The following is a 25,599-nucleotide window of genomic DNA, read 5'->3' as shown; positions in this document are numbered from 1 at the left end:
GTCTAAATAGTTTCTTACAAAATTGTTGACGTTTTTTACATTTCGATTTTTACGAAATTTAATAAAATAGCATTCGTGCCCTTATATATCACGTTAAGTGATGATTTGTAGGTTTTATACAATTTATAACATGTTTACGACGTTTGCGACATTCTCGATATTAATGCATTTTTACATTGAAATACATTTCCAATATAATTTCAGCGTTTTAAAAGGTTTACACTCTGTGTACATAGTTTTTTACAACATTTCTGACGTTTTTATATTCCCATTTTTAGAAAAATTAATAAATTTGCATTACAATTTTAAATGAAATACTTTTATACCCTTAAATATCACTATTAGTGATTATTTTTAGGGTTTCTACAATTTTTACAAGTTTATGACATTTGTGGCATTTCTAATTTTTCTCCAGTTTTACATTACAACGTATATAGATAACAATTTCAGTGCGTTTAGGAGTTTACACCCAAACTACATAGTTTTTTTACAACACTTTTGACGTTTTTTACATTCCAATTTTTAAGAAATTTAATAAAATAGCATCGTAATTTTAAATGAAATAGTATCTATACGTCTAATATGAGTATTTGTAATGATTTGTAGGTTTTCTACAATTTTTTTACAAGTTTACGACATTTGCGACATTTCCAATTTTCTACTATTTCTACATTACTATGTATTTAGATTACAATTTTAATGTTTTTAAGAGTTTACATCCTGTCTACATAGTTTTTTACAAGGTTCTTGACATTTTTTACATTTCGATTTTTACAAAAATTCATAAAATCGTATCACAATTTCAAATGATAAACGTTCGTGTCCTCAAATATAGTTATTAGTGATGATTTGTAGGTTTTATACCTTTTTTACAAGTTTACGACGTTTGCGACAATACCAAAATTGTTCCAGTTTTACATTAAAACAAATTTAGATTGCAATGTCAAGTGTTTTAAAGGTTTACACCCTGCCTACATAGTTTTTTACAACATTTTTGACGTTTTTTACCATTCCGAAATTTAATAAAAAAATGCCTTCTTCTACCTATCAAACACCCAAATATCGAAGCTCAAATTAAAGAAAAACTTACCCCACAAGTTAGTAATATATAATTTTTATAAGGAGATATGTTCAAATATTTACCTGTAAAGAGAGAGAGAGAGAAAATAAAATTAATTTTTAGTCTTAATAAAATTAATTTTTAGTCTTAATAAAATTAATTTTTAGTCTTAATAAAATTAATTTTTAGTCTTAATAAAATTAATTTTTAGTCTAAATAAAATTTTCAATTTCTTAAAGTTAACTTGTTTCAAATAGTTTTCTATTTTATTTTTAATTTCTTATTTTTTGTAATTTTTCTAAATTTTTATTTTATTAATTTATTTTAAATTATATTTTTATTTTTTATATTATTTATATTTCATATATTTAAATTATTTTATATTTATTTCATATTATTTTTTATTTATTTTAATTTTTTATATTAATTTGTTTTAATTTTTCTTTTTTTTTCATTTTTTTATTTTTTCATTTTTTACTTTTTTAATTAATTTTTTATATATTTTAATTATTTTTTATTTTTTTTTATTTTTTTTATTTTTTTTATTATTTTTTATTTATTTTTTATTTTATTTTTGTGTATTTTATTTTATTTATTATTTTAATTAAAACTATGAATAAATTACGCTGTAAAGAGAAATATTCCTTCTCAGAGCCTCATCTCTTTGAATTGTGATTTGAAGAGAAACTAAAGAGATCCATGGACCATTCTATACCAGAGAGAAGAGATGTACACAAAGAGTAATCAAGCAAAATGTAATGGCGGCTTTTCAAAGAATTTTTTGTATTTATAATAAAATAAATACAAAATAATTAGTAATAAAATAAATAAATTATAAAATAAATTAATTATAATATAAAAAAAAAAAACAAATAAACAATGAAAATAAACACAATTATATTTACTTCAAATTAGCCTACAGCCCAACTCTGTGCAAAATACATCAGTATGAGGAAAAAAGAAAGAGAGAGAGACACAAAATCAACTCTCTTTAACGGCAATAGAGTGTGCCTACACTCGTTAGCAATGGCTTTATTTATTTATTTTTATATATCTTCATTAAAAAATAAATAAAAATAAAAGAAAAAAGCAACAACAACAAAACGTTTAATTAAAAATGAATTCAATTTAATTTTCAATTGATTAAAAAATCCCTCTCAAAGAGGTAAAGACGGGTGGGTGTATGGTTGGTTGTTTGCTGAGAGCTGCATATGGCGTTTGCCAAAAGGAATGGAATGCCTGGTCTGGTCAACTTTTAATGACATGGTATGGCATCATTCATTGATCGCATCATCATCATCCCAGGCAGATCCAAAATGTTTTTATTATCTCCATGACTATTGGGGGGCGAAGAGGGGTATGAATGAGACCCCAGAGCTTGCATTCTCCCTAAGACTTATTGAATTGTGGGTTATTGTTTTAATCGAATTTTAGTTTTTAGTTTTTTTTTTTCGATTTTTTTCTGCCATGGGTTAAAGAAATATGCCATTGTTTAGAAACAAAACACCAGGCTGTTTAGATTGCCCATATGGCTGGAAGTAGGCGCGGGACACGGGCCACGCATAAAATTGTAAATACAAAATAAAATTGGTCATACCAGCCCAGTCAAGCCAACCAACCACCAAGTGATGATGATCTGCAGCAGCAAGACCAGCAAAACAAAACAAGGCAAACGACTGTGTATTTTTTTCAGTTCCAGCGATTGGATCGGATCGTCTTTTTTCGTTTCTGTTTATTTTTTAATCGTTATAATTGATCAGCCTTTAATTGCCTACAAATGCCACTTCATTTCGAATAAAAAAAATAAAACAAAAGGAGGGAGGAATTACTCTCTTCTTCTCTCTACCATTTACTCATCTTGGTAGCCAGCCATCCATCCCCTATCCCCTCCCCATTTTGAGCGCTGCTGCCTTGCTGATGATTTCACCCCTTTTGCTCGGTTTTCAGGCTTGGCTAGCTGTGAGAAATGCGGGCTTTTCTTTTTTTTGGGAGGAGGGGTCATGGATGGTCATGAATCTTTGCATGGCAAATAATTCAAATTTGTATGGGTGCCGCTGCATGGAGATACTGGTAGGACTCCATTACCACCATTAATGGGTGATTTGTCCCAAACCAATTAGGGTAAAATGTAAAACCGCTAATGCGGGAAAATTAATCACAAATTTTGAGAAAATTAAAAGGTGACAATTTTTTTTTTCTTAGAATAATAAAAAGAAAAACTAATAAGGAAAAAAATAAAAAAAAATAAAAAAATAAAAAAAAATAAAAAAAAAAAATAAAAAAAAAAAAAAAAAATAAAAAAAAAAAATAAAAATAAAAAAATAAAAATTAAAAAAATAAAAATTAAAAAAATAAAAAAAAAAAATAAAAATTAAAAAAAAAAAAAAAATAAAAATAAAAAAAATAAAAAAAATAAAAAAAAAATAAAAATAAATAAAAAAAAAGAAAATGAAACATTAGAACAAGGAAAATTATGAGAATCGAAGAAAAAATAAATCCCTCAACAAAATTATGATGACTACATTTTCGGCCCATAAGCCAACCATCAAAATGAAAATAACAAAACATTTAAAAATGTTCAAAAATAAACACCCACACTGACAGAAACCGAAAAAAGATTATGATGATGAAGAAGAAAGTGCAGATTTTTGCCAAAAACTATAAACAAAAATATGCAAGAGATTTTTCATTTCATTTATTTTGAATTGACATTTTTGTTGGGCGAAAAAAAAATGCGCGCACAAAATTTTGAAGAGAATACACAAAAAGCCACAACACAGTGGAACAAATTTCAAAAGAAAATATAATTTTTTAAATAAAAAAATCAAATTTAAATTAATTTTAATTTATTTAATTAAGATAACCACACCCAATTGGAACTGAAATATTTTCTTTAAATTCCTTTCCTTCAATTTTGGATTTTTTTTTGATATTCCTAAAAGTTTGCTTTTTGAAAATATTCTAAAATTTTATTTCACCAACCAACCACCCAACCATATGGACTTTGTCATATCCCAACATCGTAAAAATTCAATTCATTTTATGGTGCGAACATCAGGGGCTGGCATGCGGGCCGGCAATCAGCCACTGCTAATAAATTGCTTGGTGTGACTTTACTGCCGCAATCATTGCCTTTTCGTTTCTCTTCAAGCCAACAAAAAAAAGAAGAAATTAAAAGGCGAAATGAAATGAAATTCTTCAAACATTTGGCACATTCAGAAATTGTTTCAAATTTTGTGTTCGGTGTTTTATGTTTGTTTATTGCAAAAGGAATAAAAAAATTAAAAAAAATAGTAGCAATGAATGATATGATGTTCGGCAGATGGTCCCAAAGAACTTAGCAGACATTTTGAAATGTTAAAAGGTGTATTAGAATCCAAAATATAAAATTCGAATCAATTTGAAATTTGGGAAAAATGCAACCAAACTCCTTTAAAATATCGAAATTTGGGTCTGACCTAAAAAGTGGATCAATAAAAGCAATTCAGTTGAAAAATGCGCCCAAAATGTACCGAATATTGTTGGTATACAAATATTAAAGTTATTGCCAATGTGGCGTATAAGTGGCGACACTATGTATACGCACCAGTGGACCAGTGTATTTTTTGACGCATTCTGTTTGATCCCACGTATTTAAAAAAATATATATTTAAAAATATTTTTTTAAAAAATGCACTTCTCACTCCTCAAATAGGCCTTGAAAAAATATATTGGGAGTATACAAAGTTATTGCCAATGTGGCGTATAAGTGGCGACACTATGTATACGCACCAGTGTACCAATGTATTTTTTGACACATTCTATTTGAGCCGTAAAATCGGCGTTGAAATTTTTTTTAAAGATTCACGCCTTAAATTGGCTTTAAAAATATTTTTAAAATCTTACGTATTTAAAAAAAAAATATTCAAAAATAATTTTTAAAACAGTTTTAAACCAGTCTAGGACCAATATTTCGCGGCGTTACACACTCTTGGGACTACACAAAGCTATAATACCCTGACAACATAGTTGTGTAGGGTATACAAATAAAACATAAATACCCACATTATGCGACGCGTATGTTGGTTAAGCGGTATTATCAGCATATTGTGTATGCGGCTTTACAAAGGTCGTATTATAGCTTTGTGTAGTCCGCCCTGATCGGTTAATATTTAGGGGATGAAATTTATCAAAGTTCTAAATTTTAGTCGGTTTTTCAAAGCAGATTTTTGTTGTAGGCATAACAATAATCCACATGCCTGTTTTGATAAAGATCGGTCAATATTTAGCGGGTCAAATGGACCCTGACTTTTGTGCGAAAAATTACAAATTTTTTATTCTGGGGCGTATATACTTGCTCCTGAAGGACACATATTCTCGAGATATTGATAGTATGTCCAAGATGAGTTGTTGACCTTCAAATTAATACCAATTATATGGCTGTATGTACTCCGATGCGACAGTTATACGTAATTAAGTAAAGGTGACTATGTGCATATTATTACTATTACTCCATTAGAGGACGTAAATGTGGCGCTGATCGCTTTGAAATTGTGCATGAAGTTCCGATTATGGTCAAGGACGACGCTTATAGTTTTCGGTGAAGTTGAGATTTCATTCAGGGGATGCAATGAACCGAAAATTTTAATTTTGTCGGATTTTCTAGTCGCTCTAGAGGCAATTATTATATACAGAACATCACATATTTTACAAGGGGAAGGGGATCTGACCAAATACTTAGAGCGGCTGTTTAGATGATGATCGGTCAATTTTCCGAGGGTTAAATCAACCAAAAACTAAAGTGACCAATTTGTTATTGTATGTCGTAAAAATTCACTTCAAGAAAAACCATTGTGGAAAATATGCAAGACTTAGAAAGAGGAGTTGTTGATCTATAATCGGTAAAAAGGGTGCAAATATTACGAAATATTGCCCAGGCTCAGAATATAGAACCGCCGAAAGTGTGCTTTTCGTGATAGTTGTGTAGGGTATCATATGGTCGGACCCGTCCGACTATACTGCTCTGCTCACTGTTTTTTTTTTTAATTTGTTTTAAGGCTCCTTCAGAAGCAATGCGAGTCAATGAATACACTGGCCCACCGGTGCGTATACATATTGTCGCCACTTATACGCCACATTGGAAATAACTTAAATATTTGTATATTGTCCAATATTAGATAGATTTTGGTCACGATTTTTTTAAAAGAATTTGATTTCATATTGGCTAAAATATCTTCCTACAAAAAATTAACAATATGTTGGTCCAATTTTTATCTCAAATATCGGTATTTTGAAGGAGTTTTGATGCGTTTTCCCCACCAAAATATATTTTGGAATTCATAGGGTATATAATTAAAATATAATATCTTAATATTTAAATCGTGTTAAATGATAATTTGTTTATAATATTAAAAATTAAAAAAAGAAATAAATCTTGGCTAGCAACAAATCTTGGCTCTTAGATTTGCGGCGATTTTTTGTTTTTATTTATATATCTATTGTTGTTATTTTCATTTTTAAAGACTGACCAAAGAAACCAAAAAGCAAACAAGGCATAAAATAATGAAGAGGTTCCCCACCATGTCCATTTGAATGTTTCTTTTTTTTTTGCTTACATATCAAGCCGAGCAGAGACGGCGACGACGACGACGACAAATATCCATTAAGTTTTTTGAAACAAACGAAGCAAACAAAGACAAGTAAATCTATTTCTGCCAGCAATTGAAAAGAGAAAGTTTCAGTTTGAAATGACAAAATGCCACAGCTAAACTTCTTGAGAAACATATCCAAAGCAATGTGTCTTTAAAACTTCACAGTAAATCCATCAACCAAGAAATGTTTTGTCTCTGTCCGTCTTCCTCCTCTTCTTCGTGTGTCACTTGGTTTTTTCTTTTTGGTTTAATACCAATCAATCAGTTTCTCATTATGTCACTTTGCACGACAAACACTCGGCTCGGCTCTACTCTGAATGTGACTGACTGTCAGCCAAATCTAATGCTTTTTAATGTGACATTCATCTTTTTTTTTTGCTTTTTCTGTTTGCTGGCGGTCTTCTTTGATTTTTGTGATGGTTTTTTTTGTTGGGATTTTAGCCGGATAAGTAAATAGCGGAAATCATCATGAACGCAAATAAAGTGTGTGATGTGACATGAGAATCCCCGTTCCACCATCTGCAACAACCTGTATGGATGATGAACATCTTCATCTTTGTATTTATTTTGTGTTGGTTACAAAAATGTGGAACAAGTTTTAAGAAAATAATCTTCAAACATATTCATCATCATCATCGGTTTTTAAAATGTGTACACTCACATTGAGTATTTAATTAAATACTCGGTAATATTTTGTGTTAAAATCTGATTAAGCCGATGTGGCGTGGTGGGGTTAAGGTCATGAGCCAAAATTTTCAAGTCTTATTGTGTGTGTGACAAGTAGAAGACGGGATAAATAGGTCTTAAAATGAAGACAAATTTTATTTATCATCTTGATAAAAATTGTAAATTTTAAATGTAGGCCTTTAGAGGTCTTAATGATTCCGAAAAAACTGTATGTTATTGAAATCTAAATTAATTTCCAAATTATCTCAACATTCAAGTTCAAGTCTTCTTTGAATATTTCCTAAAGACTTGTTAACAATCTCAAAGTATTATAAATGATTAAGATCCATACTCAGGAAGACGATTTATTTAGTGGAAGGCCTTATTATTATCTAGAAGTTTATAAGATTGTCCGTAGAGGTTTCTAAGGCCTTTACCAGAAAATCTGTGATTGATGTTAAATACACACTGACACCCAGTGCGTATACATATTGTCGCCATGTATACGCCATATTGGCCATAACATTTTTATTTTAATATTCTTTCGGATATAGAGATCCTTTTTTATTAAAAAATATTTTTTCAAGACGTAAATTGTTTTAAGAATATTTTTCAGGGTCTATACAAGGCGTGGATTTTTTTACAAATATTTGTAAGGATTTTTTAAAGAATATTTTTTCAAGACTCCAACAAAGGCGTGGTTTTTTATATCCTACACAACTATGTTGTCAGAGTATTATAGCTTTGTGCAGCCTCAAGAGTTTGTAACACCGCGAAATATTGACCCTAGACCCACCTTTAAGTATACCGACCGTCAGCTGAGTCGATCTAGACATGTGGATTTTTTACAAATATTTTTAAGGATTTTTTAAAGAATATTTTTTCAAGACTCCAACAAAGGCGTGGATTTTTATACCCTACACAACTATGTTGTCAGGGTATTATAGCTTTGTGCAGCCTCAAGAGTTGGTAACACGGCGAAATATTGACCCTAGACCCACCTTTAAGTATACCGATCGTCATATCTCGACTAGCTGAATTGATCTAGACATGTGTGTCCGCCCGTCCGTCTGTCCATTATAAATTGTAAACGCGATACAGGCCATAGTTATGGAACAATATTCTGGAAATTTTGCATGAAGGATGGGTTCTGCCCAATGAAGACCCCTATTGTTTTTGGTAAAGATCGGTTAATATTTGGGGGATGAAATGGACCAAAAACTTTATTTTTGTCTGATTTTCTGGTCGCTTCAGAGGCATCGCGAATTTTTACATGGAGAATGGGATCGGTCAAAGAGTTAGCATGCCTGTTCTGATAAAGATCGGTCAATATTTGGCGTGTCAAATGGACCCTGACTTTTGTGTGAAAAATGTCAAAATTTTTATTCTATGGCGTATATATTTACTCCTGAAGAACATAGACCAGAGAAGTTGATAGTATATCCTAGATGAGTGGTTGGTCTTTAAATTGATACCGATTATATTGTCGGATGTGCTCAGATATAGGAGTTATACATGATAAGGTAAATGTGACTATGTGCCTAGTATTACTATTACTCCATTAGAGGACGGACATGTCGCTCTGATCGCTATGAAATTGTAATAGAAGTTCCGATTATGGTCAAGGATGACGCCTATAGTTTTCGGTGAAGTTGAGATTTCATTCAGGGGGTGCAATGAACGGAAAACTTTAATTTTGTCAGATTTTCTAGTCGCTCTAGAGGCAATTACTATATGCAGAACATCGCATATTTTACAAGGTGAAGGGGATGTGACCAAATATTTAGAGTGGCGGCTTAGATTATGATCGGTCAATATGGCGAGGGTCAAATCAACCAAAACCTAAAGTAACCAGTTTTTGTATATTATGGCGTAAAAATTCACTTTAAGAAAAAAAATGGAAAATATGCCAGGGTTAGAAAGTGAAGCTGTTGACCTATAATCGACCAAGAGGGTGCAAATATTACGAAATATTGCCCAGTTTCAGAATATAGAACCGCAGAGAGTAAGAGTTCCGTGGTAGTTGTGTAGGATATCATATGGTCGGCCCCGTCCGACTATACTGCTCCGCTCATTGGTTTTAATTTATTATTGTTTTTTTTTAATTTTTTTTTTTTTAATTTTTTTTATTTTTTTATTTTTTTTTATTTTTTTTTTTTTCTTTTTTTAATTTTTTTTTATTTTCTTCACATTTTTTTTTTTAATTTTTTTTTATTTTTTTAATTTTTTTTATTTTTTTAATTTTTTTAATTTTTTTTTTAATTTTTTGGGGATTGTATTTTTTAATTTGCATTTTGGCTGAATTCTTGCGAAAAAGAGGTACTTAATGTCTCAAAGAAATTGTTATTATTGTTATTTATTTCATTTAATTTTTAGTTCGTGTTTTGATTTCAAAACTATATGCCTCTCGCCCTCCACCTCACAACACCCTCACCAACAATTCGCGCCTTAACACACCGGTATTCTAATGACGTTCAAAAACAAGCTACCTAGTTACCTAGCTACCTACCTAACTAGCAAAAAACAAAGCGCGTCAATCGGATGACAACAGCAACAACAGTGAAAATGTGGCTCTTAATCTACATATTTCATGTGATTCATAGCAGTTCGCATCCGACACTTATGGCCCAGCTAGCCAACGTCCCTCATACCCCTCCCTAGAGGTAAGATCTTTTAGCAGAAACCCCAAGCAAGCAGCACCAACAACCATCAACATCACATCGTTTGCTTTGCATTATTCGTATAAATATCTCTTTCTTGTCACGCTGTTGTTACTGCCGATGTTGCTGCTGCTGCTACTTCGGAGCAGGGCAGCTTTCTTGTTTTTGTTGTCATCTTTTGGTTGGCTTTGTATTACCTCCTTTTGTTATGAATTTAAATAAATAAAAGTGTCTCAAAAAAATTGTATTTTTATTTTGTTATGGTTCTGACGAACGAACGACCGACCGACCCGCAAAAAATCTTCTATGGTCGACAATATTTATTGTTGCCGTTGCTGTTGTTTTTGTTTATTTTTATTTTTCTTGATCTATTACATTTTTTACCTCAATCCATATACATCATAGTGATCGTCATCGTCGCCTATGCTTTGATGGTGATGGTGGACAACGGCGTCGTTGGGGGTTTTCTATTAAAATGGTAAATATTTAAAAAAGTGTGGTTTTGACACATCATTCAAAGGGGTAAAATCCGTATGGAAATGGTGTACTTTTGAGTATTAGCCACCATCAAATTTCGTACAATGTAACCAAAGTAATGTTTTTTTTACTATTCTTGGTGATTTGGTTGTATGCATCACTTCTATTGTTGTTTTGCTGGACCCCATCATTATGATCATCATTATAATGATGGACCAGTTCGTATTGTGACTGCTTGACTGAATGGCTAGCTGGCTGGCTGTTCGGCAAGCTATCTGCCAGCACAAATATGTGTGAAAAGTATCTCAGATTTCGTTTCTATTGTTCGATGAGAATTGTTGTGTGTCAGCAACATTTAGACAACGATGTATTTTTTGCATACAACAACAAAGCCAAACTTCTGCAGCTCATTTTAGCAGTACAGCAAAGGAAAAATAAAGAAATAAATTTAAAAAAATAATTAAAAAAACGAAGTAAACTATTTTTAGCAGCTGGACCACAGCAACAATTGTGGAGATTTAATATCGTTGCAGCACTTTTTATCGCACTTAACATTTTCATTTATTTTTGTTTTTTTTTTAACATAATTATACCCTACACAACTATTTTTTCAGGGTACTATATCTTTATGCATCCCCAAGAGTTTGTAACGCCTCGAAACATAGGACCTTGGCCCACCTTTAAGTATACCTATCGTCATATCTCGATTGGCTGAGTCGATCTAGACATGTGTATCCTTCCGTCCGTCTGTCCATTATAATTTGTAAACACGATACAGGCCACCGTTATGGACCAATCTTCACGAAATTTAACATGTAGGATGGGTTCTGGCCAATGAAGACCCCTATTGTTTTTTGGTAAAGATCGGTTAATGTTTGGAGGATGAAATGGACCAAAATCTTAATTTTTGTCGGTTTTTCTGGTCGCTCCAAAGGCCGCAATTATGGCCAAAATCATCATGAATTTTTGCATGGAGAAGGGTATCGGGCCAAAGTATAAGCATATCTGTGATAAAGATCGGTCAATATTTAGCGGGTCAAATGAACCCAGACTTTTGTGCGAAAAATAACAAAATTTTTTTATTTACGTATGTATATATATTTACCCCTGAATGATGGATCTATGTCATATGTTGACAATATATCCAAGAGAGGAGTGGTTGGCCTTCAAATTAATACCAATTACCAGTTGTATCTACTCGGATGTGGGAGTTACACTTAAATATTTACCGGTGATTGCGTATTAAAATATTATTTAGTAACCCATAGAGGGCGAAAATATAGCTCTGATCGTTTTGAAATTTTCCATGAGAATTCGGTATGGTCAAGTACAACGCCTATAATTTTCGGTGATCATCAGATAATAATATTGAGATAACGTGGACCGAAAACTTAATTTTTGGTGTGTGTTTTTTTCGATCTATAGGCCACAATTGAAAGCCGAAAAAACAGCACAACCCACGTTGAAGATCAAGAGAGTGCAAATATTGCCCAAGTTCGGAATATAGAACCACACAAAGTTAGATTTTCGTGGAAGTTGTATAGGGTAGCATATGGTCGGCCCCGTCCGACTATACTGCTCCGCTCACTGTTTTTTTTTTCTTAGCGAAACTTTAACTTCAACTATTGAAACTCAACCACCATATTTGTTTTGAATTTAATTTTGCGTTTTAATTTGAAGGTCAGATCTTTGATTTGATTTGAATGCGTTCCGATTCGTTGTGATGTCATTTGAGATATTGAAGAATTAAAGCGAATAAAAACAACTGAAGTTTTGACATTTATGAAATATAAAACATTGACATTTGCAGATTATCTAATATCAAAAAAAAAAACATAGGATAAGCCGTGGATTTTTTAAATAATTTTTTTAAGGCCTATATAAAATAAATCAGTTTTCTCATAAAAAATCAAACAAATATATATATGTATGTATAAGCAATTAAACAAAAACAATAAAGAAATGTATATAAAGGTCTTTCTCTTCAATTGTGGATGTTTTATCTTTATCTGGTGTTTACCTAAAAGATAAACTCAAGAAAAAACGTGAAAAAGAAAATACGATGGCATGAAGTGTAGGTGGTGTTTCAGATATGTAATAAAAATAGTTGGAATGTAATTATGACACAAGAAAAAGAAAGAAATTGAAAAGAAAACCCCTAAGGCTGGATAACAACAGCGCCAGCTGAAGAGCCTCTGATAAAGACCAGGCCCTAGAGAAGTGGATGATTCAAGTAGTGGCTCGATCCCCTCACAAACAAAAATTCGATTCGACTCGACAAGAATACAGTAAGCCAGACACAGCATCTTATTCAAGAGTCTGTCGAAGAATAAGAAGAAGTATGGCGTTGGCGGCGTCGGGAGGAGGATGTTGATGTTATTTTATCTATTTCACTTACGTTTTTTCTCCATAATGTTTATTTTCTGATAATTTCTGGCTGGCTAGCGTTTGTTTGGTTTTCAAGTGGCTGCGTAAGGTAATATTAGCCGGAACATACACACAGACACACACAAACATATGTACGAATGCACACATGTGGTGGCTGGATGACTCCGATGCCATAACATTCCATTAAAATAACAAAAACAACAACAACAAAATACTACTAATAAAAAATCTTCTTGAAAAAAATGAAAAGAAAACAAACCTGAGAATGATAATGATACAAAATTGAACATAGGAGAGAGAGGGGGATTGAGAGGAGGGGTATATATTAGCCCAATATGCGGTAATTAGGGTTTCAAAATTTTTCATCAGATTTATTTGTTGAAAGGCAGGAAGGATGTAAACAAAACAAGTGAAAAAGCGTTAAGATATACTGAAAGGTACTGAAAAAAAAATATAGGGAACATACAAAAAGTGGACCTATACCGACATTTCTAAAAATGGATTATGTAAACCATAATACAAATTTCAGAAAATTTTAATGGATAATTATACCCTCAGCCTGATGGCTAATGAGGGTGTATACACTTTAACATGGTGAAAATGTGCATCATCGAAATATTAGTTCTAGACGCCATGTTTCTTTGGACCAAATCCGTTTCAGAAAATTTAGATTTTATTCAAACTTTGCCCATCTTATTATTTCTTCCAAACTTAGTTCAAATTCGAAGATGGGGAATATCGGTCCACTTCTTCTGGAACCTCCACACAGGGGCTAGGTCTAAATGCGGCTATAGTTCATTATCGAACCATACGTTCTAATTTTTCATCTCGCTATCCTCTGCAGGTGACATGATTACAACAGAGTCTTAGAACCAAACTCAAAATGCGGAACAAATCAGATAACTATTTTATTATAAAAAGGGGGTTATATTTGGGACTACCCCAAAAAGGGGGGCAAATGTTAATAATTTTTGGTAGGGAGATTTGTTACCATATACGACTACAAATTCGGTTGCAAAACGCGCTCAAGAGCCCCAAAATACCGAAAATTGGGGGTACTCTTATTAGGGGCTATCCGAAAAAATGGACCTATATTCTTAATTTATTGTGGAGAGATTTGGTACCTATTAACAACTCAAAATACTAAATTACAACTAATGCGGCGGAAAAATAGATCAAAACCCCCAAAATACTGAAAATTAGGAGGTACCGTTATATGGGGGCTACCAGAAAAAGTGGACCTATATTTATAATTTTTTGTGGAGACATTTATTGCCCAATAAGAACCCAATGTAGCAAATTTCAGCGAATTCGGTTGAAAAACGCGCTTTAGAACCCCAAAATACCGAAAATTTGGGGATACCCTTATATGGGAGGCATGCCTAAACGTGGACCGATAAAGCCCATCTTCGAACCTGCCTGCAGACAAAAGACAAACCTATGCAAAATTTCAGCACCCTATCTCAATTCCTTCAGAACATAGCGTGATTACAACAGACGGACGGACATGGCTAGATCGTCTTAGAATTTTACCCTGATCAAGAATATATATATACTTTATAGGGTCGAAAATGAATATTTCGATGAATTACAAAACGGAATGACAAAATTAATATACCCTCCATGCTATGGTGGAGGGTATAAAAATAGTAAGTGAAAAAAGTGATCGAAGATCCCAAATAAAATTTTCGGTAGGAACCCAATGAGAACTCAAAATTTTCAATTGCAAAAACAAGGAGTTTTCAAAATTGCCGAATTTCCTCACCTCTATTTCCTTTATTTCCCCTGTTTTTTGTTTGTTTTTGTCCACAAAAAATCAAATCCCAGATGAAAACACATTTTTTTTAATAGAAGAGTATTAAACAAAGGCTTACAATTATCACTCCTCTCTACCTAACCACACTTTGACAAGAGGACGCCTACCTTTTCCACCACGAAAAAACGCCCATCTACCTGCTGCGGCTGTATTTCATTTATTTTATGTTGACTTTATTTTTTTATCGTTGTTGTTGTTGTCTTGCTGTCATCATCAAAAAAAATATTCCTTCAATATTGAATTGAATGGTAGATGGAATCATATGACCGGCTGGCTGACCAAACGTCTTGGCTAGTTGGGCAAATTATAACCCCGCCGAGAGAGAAAACCAACAGGGCAGCACACATCTGTGTAGCATATGCAAGCAATTCTAGATTGGTTGTTGACTTTTCGTGTTGTTGTTGTTCTTGTCATTATTCAGTTTTTATAAAAAAAAAAAAATATTTAAAATATTTCTAGTTTTGTTTTCTGTCTGTTTTATGTTTCGTTTTTTATTATTATTATCATCAGCATCGTTGTTGCTGTTATTGTTTCTTAGCGTACCTACCATGCTACCAGCAGAATGGTCAAGCAGCGGCAGCAAATGTACTACTGACCCACAACTTGCCAGTGGTGGTGTTGTTGTTGCCTTTGTTTTTATTGCCAATAACACTTGAGTTAAACAAATTTACTTTTCGGTTTGAATTTTTTATGTGTGTTTTTTTTCTTCTTCGTTGAATTTGAATTTGTTGTTGGTATTTTTTGTAACAACAACAAAAATAAAGGCTTAAAATAAAATCCAGTTTTGAGAATATTATTTTTATATATTTTTTTTTGTAATAAATTTCAAAGAGGAGGTGGAAAGAAAATGTGGGTGGAATATTTTTGTTATAAAAAATATTGAATAATTCAAAATAACACTTTTTATTGGGAAATGCTTTATTTTACCCAGTAGGGCAAAATTTCGTCGCAAACGAACAAATTTTGAGAGTTTGTTGCACCATTTACATAAAATCGGACGAAAATATATGACAGCTATATCAAAATCTGAACCGATTTCAACAAAATTTGGTAGACTTCATTATTGAATACGCTATGCAAAATTTCGTCTCAATCGGAAAACCCTTGTGAGTTTGGTGGATCATTTACACAAAATCGGCGGAAAATATATATGGGAGCTATATCTAATTTTTAACCGATTTCAATAAAACTTAACACAAGTTATTCTTGACTCAATTCAATGCGATATGCAAAATTTCATAGCAATCAGACCAACTTTGAGCATTTGGGTCACTTATTACCCAAAATCGGACGAAAATATATAGGGGAGATAGATCTAAAATCTGAACCAATTTCATTCTAGGGTCAATTCAATACGATACGCAAAATTTCGTAGCAATCGTACACATGTTGGGATATTGAGGAACCATTTACCTAAAATCGAATGAAAATGTATATGGCAGCTATATCCAAATCTGAAACGATTTCGATGAAATTGTATACACTTCATTCTAGATTCAATTTAATACGCTCTGCAAAATTTCATGTAAATCGAAATCGGTTTAGGTATGTGGCGCACCATTTACATAAAATCCGACGAAAATTATTATGTGAGCTATATCCAAATCTGCACCGATTTCGATAAAACTTGAGAAAATTTCGTAGCATGCAGACCAATTTTGGGTGTTTAAGGTACCATTTACCTAAAATCGGATGAAAATATATATGGGAGTGAGTGAAAATATATATCGGAACCGATTTCGCTCTACAAAATGTCGTGTAAATTGAACAAACTTTGGCACCTTGATGCACCATTTCCATGAAATCGGTCAAAAATAAATATAGGAGCTACATCTAAATCCGAACGAATTTCAACAAAACTTATCACATGTCATTCTAGACTCAATTCAAAACGCTATGCTAATTTTCAACGCATTTGGTCATACTGTGGCACCTTAAAAACTCATCGCCTTATATAGGCCTTCCAAACATATTCCTTAAAAAATCCACGCCTTTTATGGATCCTTGAAAAAAATGTTCTTTAAAAAATCCACACCCTGTATGGATGATCGGCCTTCGAAAAAAATATTAATGGGTATAAGCACGGGTAGTATCGACGTCTTATAGAGCGTCTTTGCATCTCGTATTACCTTTTCCAGCAGGATGTTAAACGGGTCACACGACAAACTGTCATCTTGTCTGAATCCTCGTTTGGCATTGAAGGGCTTTGAAAGGTCCTTTCCGACTTTAACTGCTGACCTTGTGTCAGTTAATGTTATCCTGCCATGACAAGCACAGACATGGCTTGGGGGTTGGGCTGTCGAATGCGGCTTTATGGTCGACGAATAGTTGGCATGTCGATGTATTTTTAGTGGGGTTTTTTCCAGCATTTGGATTTGCCAGGTCGAAGCAGCGTCTGACCAGATTTTGTTTTCATACTTAAAATTAACTATGGGGTTCTATATCTATTTCCTTTTACATATTACAAATATATGTGCAGAAAGGTATAATATTCCCTCATGTACCACAGTGCATCGAAAGGTTATAAAAACCTGCCCAAAATCCACTATATTCCTCAAATCACTTCTAATAAATTCCTTCAAGAGGGGTGAGGCTCGGAACTACATTGTGAAACAACAACAAAATGAATTTCCTATATAATTTTTGTGTAATCCCTTTAGAAAAGAATTATTAACTTGTCGCCCTCTCTCCCCCTCTATAGTTCTGGCTTAGCTTCTCTCAATGCAGTGCATCTGACAATGCCTCACACAAAATACCTGACAATATTCTTCACTGGCCTATCACCAATAGACGATGGATGGACGGAGGGTCGGACGTACGTACGACACATTTATTACAATCACTTATTACAATTGTTGTTGTTGTTGGGGGAGAGATTTTTATTCATTTTTGGTTTATATTAATCGATTAATTTATATGCAAGACCATAATGGTCAACAAATCGAGAAAGAATGAAAAAACAACAACAACACATGTGTGGTGGCACCCTGGCTAGTTGACGTCGTCATCGTCATGATGATGATAGTGGTGATGGTGTTGTTGTTGTTGATAGCGATGGTGATATTGATGCCTGGAAACCCTGGTTATGGGGCTTAAACATATTATGGTGTGTGCGTGTGGGCATGCACACGCTTGCATTTTCAAAATCGTCGTGTGTTCGGGATGATGATGAGGATGACCATAATGATTGTCAATAAATGGGAAATTTATTTGTATAGATGACCATAAAGGAATGACAAGTTCCACTAATAGTGCCTACCTCCTCACAATTACAAACTACCAGAGAATGAAAACCTCTGTAAAAAGGACAGGGAGTAGAGGGGGAAATCTCTCTCTATTCTCCACAGAGAAACGTTACACTCTCTTTGTTGCTTATTGTCTCCATTTTGGTTACTTTATCGTAATATTGAATGAATAAAATACAAAAAAAAACTCACAACAAAAAAAAAAAAAAAAAGTCGCAAAAAGAAAAAAGGGAAAGGAAATGAAATAAAATTAAAATAAAGTAAAGAAATGGAAAAGAAACAGGAAAAGCCACAAGAAAAGTTTCTTTTGTAAAACAAAATTTTAAAGGTACACATTCATTGTTGCTGCCATTGCCTTGGATTGCTTTGGTGGCCAACCGAGCAATCAACCGAAGTAACAGTGAGTGCTGAAGTTACATTTGCCTCTTTGGATTCTGTTGTTGCATTTCTTTTCTATTTTTCCAAATTCCTTTTACTTTGTGTATTCACTTTCAATAAAGACACAGAGTAGAGTACACACATTCGGTTAAATGGCTACATGGGCACGATCTTCATTAGGAGGATTCTTGAATGGCATGGCATGGCCTGGTATGGCAGAGCACACAGTTCATTACACTTATTTTTTTCTGTTGTTGTTCATGTGATGCTAGCTATTCCAAAAAAAAACGGCATTAACCAAATAAATAAAAAGAAGAGAAACAAATGTAAAGTGGCCTGCAAGCCTAGACTGCCTAGGCAGCCCCTTTTGCAAGCGGGCAGAATTGTGTAAAAGACGTCGTTTTTTTTTTTTGTTATAAACACAGAATAAAAATTCCAGTGCCTGACGTTGGGTGCAAACAATTCAAATGTGTGTTACACTTAAAATAGGAACACATGTCTGTTTCAGTTGTTGTTGTTTTTGTAATGTATATATCAAATAACAACGCCATAGAGAAACTGATGCTGCTGCTGCCGTTGCCGCTGGTGTATTTTACAGTGGCATAATGCACCAATAGCACACCATCACATACCATACACTTCGAGATATAAAAAAACCAGCAGATTATTGCATTCGGAAATGCTGGAAAATGTATTTCTTGAGTTACAAATTTGAAGTAATTGTGGAACCCTTTAAAGGAGGTACCTCCTTTAAAAGGTCAGTCCCTCTAAATTCTTGGACAATACAAAAGAGGGTAGAAGTTGAAAAAAAAAGACAAAATATTGCACTTGAAAATCCTGGTCTCTAAACCAGTATTCTATCGGAAGATATGTCCCTCTACATTTTTTGACAATCTTCAACCCCGCCCTGCGTACGTCCCTGCCTCTTATATACCCAAGAAACCATCACAATATTTGTCTATTGAAAAAGGCCTTCGATCGGTTCTATATAAACAAAAAAGGAGTCATGATTGTGGATGACTCAAAGAAAGATTCAATCGATATTTTTCAGGGGCGTTAATTTTTTAAATAATATTTTTTCAAGGTCCATCCAACAAGGCGGGGATTTTTTAAAGAAAATTTTTGTAAATGCCAATTTTTTTCTAATTTTGAAGGGCCAAATCAAGGCGTGGATTTCTAAATTTTTAAGGGTAAAATCATGGCGTGAATTTCTAATTTTTTTTAAGGGACTTCTTACTTATATATGAAGTCCCCAAGGACTTATTATAGAAGACTACAAGGGGTCTTCTTCTTATAGAAGCTATCAAAAAGGGGGAGTTTCTACTTAGAATAAATTTCAGTAGGATAAAATAGAGCTAAGAAGGTGCAAAAAATTCTTATTTACGGAAAAGGCCCGAATAAGATCCTATTTTTTAACGGATTTCAAGATCTTACTTTTATATGAAAGCCTTAAGGACCTCATCATCTTCCTATATCCTTTCAGAAGGCTACATGAAAGCATTTCCTATAGCCTTCTCATTTTTAGAGGTTCTCAAGAAGGTCTTAAGATGTTTTTTGCCTATAGAAATCCTCAAGAAGCAGAAGATTTCATGAAGGTATTTGTCATTCCGATTGCAACAACTCGAAATATTCACCAGGAACTTCTGTTCAATGTCTTACCATAACATGAGTATTTTCCTAGTAGCCCCATATCATAAACAGATTCTCGGCAATTTAAATGGGTTTATTTTTTGTCCATTTCAAAACTTGCGATCTTCACAGAGGTTTACTTTTTCCTCTTCTCAAAATATCACCCTTTTCCAGCACCACAAATCATATTCAATGCCGAAATCAGCAGTTGATCAGCCTTCAAAAACCATGTTCATGTCAAAGATCTTTTCAGAGGATCGGATGCCTTGCGATCTACCAATTTTGAATTTCTAACATACATGTTTCTTAAAATTTTCATCTGAAAGTCAACTTCAGATTTTCGGATACCTTGATTGATACCTGATCAAAAAAAAAAATATTCTTGAAAGCAAGATCCTTTGGGAGGATCGGATACCACAATGTACCAGTTTTTCATTTCTGATATTGCGGTATCTTGACATTTTTCTTGAATACAATTTCTGATAATCGGATGTTTTGACTTAAGGTCTCGCTTTGTTCACTTTTCTAAAACCGAGTCAGCTGAAGAAGCCTTCAAAATTCATGCTGAACATATAACATTCTTGTTAAACGGATCCATTGAGAAGATCGGTAGCCTTGAACAACCAATTTTGCATTTCTGATATTGCGGTTTCTTGACATTTTTCTTGAATGACAATTTCAAAGGATATGATGCTTCGATTAAAGAGATTGCTTTGTTCGTTTTTTTTTTTTAATCCGTATCAGCCCTGAAGCCTTCAAAATTCATCACGAACATACAAAATTCTCGTTAAACAGATCCTTTGAGAGGATCGGATACCACGAACAACCAATTTTCGTGGCATTTTTCTCGAATGACAATTTCAGAGGATCGGAAGCCTTAATTTAAGAGCGGTTTTGTTTGCTTTTCAAAAAATCCCGATTTTCTTGAGAATTCCTTCCTCACACTTAACTCTAATTGCTTATGATCTATATTCAATTCTTATTACCTAGGATAACAAAGGATAAATTAATTTATTCCTCTTAAATAATTGAAAAAAAGAAACTTACCTTCATCTAATAAACGTTCCACATGATTGAAGACATTCGGAAATGCTGCCAATTGTTTGCGATCCTTAAGTAATTGAGCCAAATAATCAGCAATACTTTGTGTGGTTTGTTGCTGTTGTTGTGGTGTTTGTTGTGACAACTGCTGCTGGACTTGCTGTTGTTGCTGCACCTGCTGTTGCACTTGTTGTTGTGTCACCTGCTGCTGCTGTTGTTGTTGCTGTTGTATTACAACTGGCTGATGTTGCAGCGTTTGTTGTTGCAGCTGTTGCTGGACAGAATTGTTGTTTTCACAGACACTCATGATGTAGAAAATGTTGCGTTTGTTTTTTTACAAAAAATTAAAGAAAATTTTAATTCAATTTTTTTATTGCTTTTCTGGATGCTGATGATCGTTAGACGATGATATTTGATATCCTTTTTGTAATTGAGTAAAGATTTTGATAATGCACAAAATAAAGGAGTTTCAATTGCGAGAGGGAAGAAAGGAAGTTAGATTTTTGTTTGATTTTGCTTTGTTTTGTTTGATGATAAAACAAATTTTTATTGCACACAAAATTACAGTTCTTTTTTTAGTTTAGTTCACTTTTTGTTTGTTTTTTAATGAGATTTCCTAAAAAGAAAATAGTAATATTTAGTAAATTAATAAATTTAATTCTTTTGCAATTTGGCACGTTCGGTCTTTGACTTGCAGCTGATTTATTTGACACAACCGCTGAGCACGATAAAAACTTTGTATTAAATTTGTATTTTCTGTTATTCTCTGCACTCTGAGTGGATGCTGCTATCACTGTTGTGAGAGAGAGAGTCGCCAGAAAAAAGGAAGAAGAAAGCAAAACACAACATCACAATGCCGCCGACGTTACCAACACATGACACACCACCACCACAATACAACAAAACTAAACAAGCACAAGGCACAAAACAAAATAGTGGAAAAACAAAAATACAACAACAAAAATAAACTCCCCAAATGAGAACGAAAGATTCTTCATGCATGATGCATGCATACGCATACACACACGTACGCACGCTGCCATAACAGGGATGGAAAATTCAGTACAATAGTACTTTTTTCAGTACTTTTTTACCCAAAAAAGTACCGTAGTACCCCCGTGACCATTTCAGTACCATTCCAATCCTTCATTACACCATGATATATATATTTATTTGGATTATAACTTTTTATGGATTGGCCGGCAAAAGTATTGCAGATAAATATATTGATGTGATTGCAATATTCCTCTTGAAAAACTGAATAGGTTTAAGACTGATAACTGTTCCGTTATGATTGAAATTACAAACATTAAATTAATTTATCAGTTCCAATCTTTTTAACCGGATATGTTTGTCAGATGCTCAATTTGGCATGCTCTGTTCCAAAGTGCTCTTGAAATTATTGAAGTAATCACGACGACTATGAATGTAATCAGGAGATTCATAGTCGTCGTGATTACTTCAATAATTTCAAGAGCACTTTGGAACAGAAATTCATGCTAGTTTGGGGTATATTGGCTTTCGAGAAAGAGGTAGTGAAATTAAAATTAGTCAATAGAATACATATTCCAATGCAATCGCAAGAAGCAAGATTGCATCAGAAAGATAGACTAAGTGATGATATCCTGAAAATCGATCTTTATGAAACTGAATAAAATGTTTGTTTTTTTATTTTCTTGGAAAAAGTACTCTTTTATTAAAAAAGTACTCTTTTGGTACCTTTTCACATTTTTCATTTTCCATCCTTGTGCCATAATCTTCACACACAAACAATATCGCTTCCCACCTACAGTGTTGAGCAAGCAAGCAACAGCACATCGTAATAATACTCTCTTCGGAATAATATCAATGTTGGTTTTGTTGTTGTTGTTGCTGCTGCTCTTGTCTTTATTTGGGATGCTGCTGCTTCCTCCTCTTTTTTTTACCATCATCATTATTATTACTATTAAGAACAAGAAGAAGAAGAACCAGGCGGCCCAATGTGATTCTGCTGTCACGAGAGAAATTAATAGTTAATGGAGAGAGAGGGGGGAGGGAAGAGAAAATTCAATTAAAAGAAATGTTCCTCGAACAAAGTAATGTGTGCGAGAGCAATAGTGAGGGGAAGAAAAACAGAGAATGAGGCAATTTTAAAGTAGTTTCTTGAGGCAAAAGAAGACAACAAAATCAAACAATTCTAAAAATACAAAATTGATTTAATATTGTAAAAGCCAACACAGGGAAATAAGAAAATAAAGAGCAACAACAACTACAACAAGTGTAATGATTAATCCATTTGTCTTTAAAAAAATACACAATTCTTAAAGAAAAGTAAACGTCAGCCGATAAATGTGTAAAAAATTGCATGCGTTTTCTTCTTGTTTTGTTTTTTTTTTTTGTGTAATAATAAAAATAGGCCTGCGTTACTGAGTAGCAGTGTGGTCAACTGTTAATGGGGAAAACGCTAATTTGACAAAAAATCGCCAATATTGAAAGGTATTCGTTAAAAACATTTTCTATGGGAAATTAAAGGAATGGTCATTGACTTTTGATTCAAAATAAATAAATTGAACAAAAAAAATTCCCAATATTAAAATATTTGTAAAAAATGTTTTCTATGGGAAATAAAAGGGATGAACTTCGAAATATGATTCGAATAAATAAAAAAATATCCAGGAGATGACGGAATATGATGGAAAATAGCTGTTGAGTTGCATAGGGAAATTAAAGATTAATATAATTTTCGTAATAATAATAGTAGAGGTCAATTTTTTATCTTCGACAATTATGGTTTCTCAAAAAATAACATTTAAATAACTCAGAAACGTTTAATATTAAGTCAAATATCACTAATGTTGGCAATAAAAAATCCTGAGCAATTGTCGGAGCGGAAAATTCGGGATTGTTTGAGAAAAATTTGGATGAAAATGAAAGGAAATTTAAAAAAAGTCAACATTCTGCACAATTTCGGACAAATCTCTTGGGACGAAGAAGCATTGTAAAAAAAAGATTTTCAGATACCATTTCAGGAGTTAAAAATTCCGCCGTTTTATTTAAAATCCAAAACTTTTTCTGGTGATTCATCTGAAATTCAGAAAAAAATTCTGAATATTTTGAAAAACTTTAAGTGATTATTTATACTATTTCGAGTCGAGCTTAATGAAAAGGAAAGCCAGGAGAAGAACCTACGTACCCACCATTATGCGACGCGTTTCGCCGTTGGTTAAGCGGCTCATCAGGCATAATGGGCTATGTGGCTTTACAATTGTCGTATGTTGATAACTTGTATTTATTCCACCCTGGTGCGAAACCTGCATATGCGAATTAAATTCAAATTTGTCAAAGTTGACATTTTCTATAGAAATAAAATTGCAAAAAAATTTTAGGGACATTCGAGATTCGTTTGGAAAAAAAAACTCATTTGGAAAAAAGGGAAATTTTGAGAACATTTTTCAATATTCTGCACAATTTCGGAAAAAATTCTAAGGAAATATTGTAGAACAATTTATCGAAAAATTAAAAAAACTGCCGTTTGATTAAAAAAAGCCAATATTTTTTTATAAAAATAAAATTCAGAAAAAAACTCTGAATATTTTTATGAAAATAAAATTTCAATTGAATTATGTATAGAAATAAAATTGGAAAGAATTGTCGGAAAAAAACTCTAAAAACAAAAATATTTGAGAGCAGTTGAAATTTTTTGGAATACTTTTTCAAAATTAAAAAAAGAGCTGCCGTTTGATTAAAAAGCCAGAAAATATTCGGAATTTTGATCTGAAATTCTGGAAAAAAACCTTAAATAAAATTGAAATTAAGTTTATGAAATACATTTATATTAAATACATTTTTTTATGAAAATAAAATTTCGATAAAATATTTTTTAAATAAAACTTCAATGCTAATTGCTATAAGAATAACAATTCAATGCTAATTGCTATAAAAAGAATAAAAAAAAATTGATAAACTTTTCTATAAACTATAATTTCAATGAAATTTTCTATAAAAATAAAATTTCAAATCAATGATTTTTTATAAATAATTTAATGCCAAGGATATTTTTTCTATAAATTAAATTTCAATATTTTTATGCAACTATAATTTCATTGAAATTTTCTATGAAATAAAATTTTTCAATGAAGTTTTCAAAAATTTAAATTTTTTTTTTAAATTAAATTTCATTGAATATCTCTATGAAAATAAAAATTCATAGAAATGAAATTTCAAATGAAAAAATTAATGTAATTTTTTCAACGTTTCAGTGTTTTTTTTTTCTTTCAATTTGGTGAAATATATTTCTGTACTTTTGTATATCCATTTTCAAATTTAATATTAATAATTTTCTAATTTAATATTTTATTTTCTTGATTTCTAATTATTTTCTCTAATACTGTAATAATTTCCTTGTTTTTCCTCCCAAAATGCATCAAAATTACAAATTTCTAAATCATTTGCCAACTTAAGTCAAATTATGCAAAAATCACTAAATTGGCATTACTAATTGTAATCCTCTCAGTGAAATGGAATGAATTCAGTTATCTCAATGGGGGAGAGCATGTAAATAGGAAGAAAATGAAATCACTAAAAACAAAACAAACAAGAAAACTAACGCAAATGTAAAGAATATTTAATA

General features: G+C 32.5%; 1 protein-coding gene across 3 annotated transcripts in view; it reads right to left on the bottom strand.

Moving 5' to 3' along the window:
* The window catches only part of LOC133323223 (protein held out wings), a 114,672-nt gene extending 93,357 nt beyond the window's left edge, over nucleotides 1-21,315 (bottom strand). For all 3 annotated transcript variants that reach the window (XM_061532178.1, XM_061532179.1, XM_061532180.1), the window contains exons 1-2: nucleotides 21,166-21,315; nucleotides 20,997-21,108 (exon numbers count right to left, since the gene is read on the bottom strand). In XM_061532178.1, the coding sequence (XP_061388162.1) occupies nucleotides 20,997-21,108; nucleotides 21,166-21,297 (244 nt within the window). In that variant the 5' untranslated portion in view covers nucleotides 21,298-21,315. The remainder of the gene's footprint in view (nucleotides 1-20,996; nucleotides 21,109-21,165) is intronic.
* Nucleotides 21,316-25,599: the final 4,284 nt, after the last annotated feature.

Source organism: Musca vetustissima, unplaced genomic scaffold, assembly GCF_032173495.1.
Source record: "Musca vetustissima isolate MV318-11 ecotype Yass unplaced genomic scaffold, APGP_CSIRO_Mvet_v1 utg13860, whole genome shotgun sequence".
Taxonomy (NCBI): domain Eukaryota; kingdom Metazoa; phylum Arthropoda; class Insecta; order Diptera; family Muscidae; genus Musca; species Musca vetustissima.
Note: the sequence above shows the minus strand (reverse complement) of the source record. Positions and strands in the feature narration are given on the sequence as shown.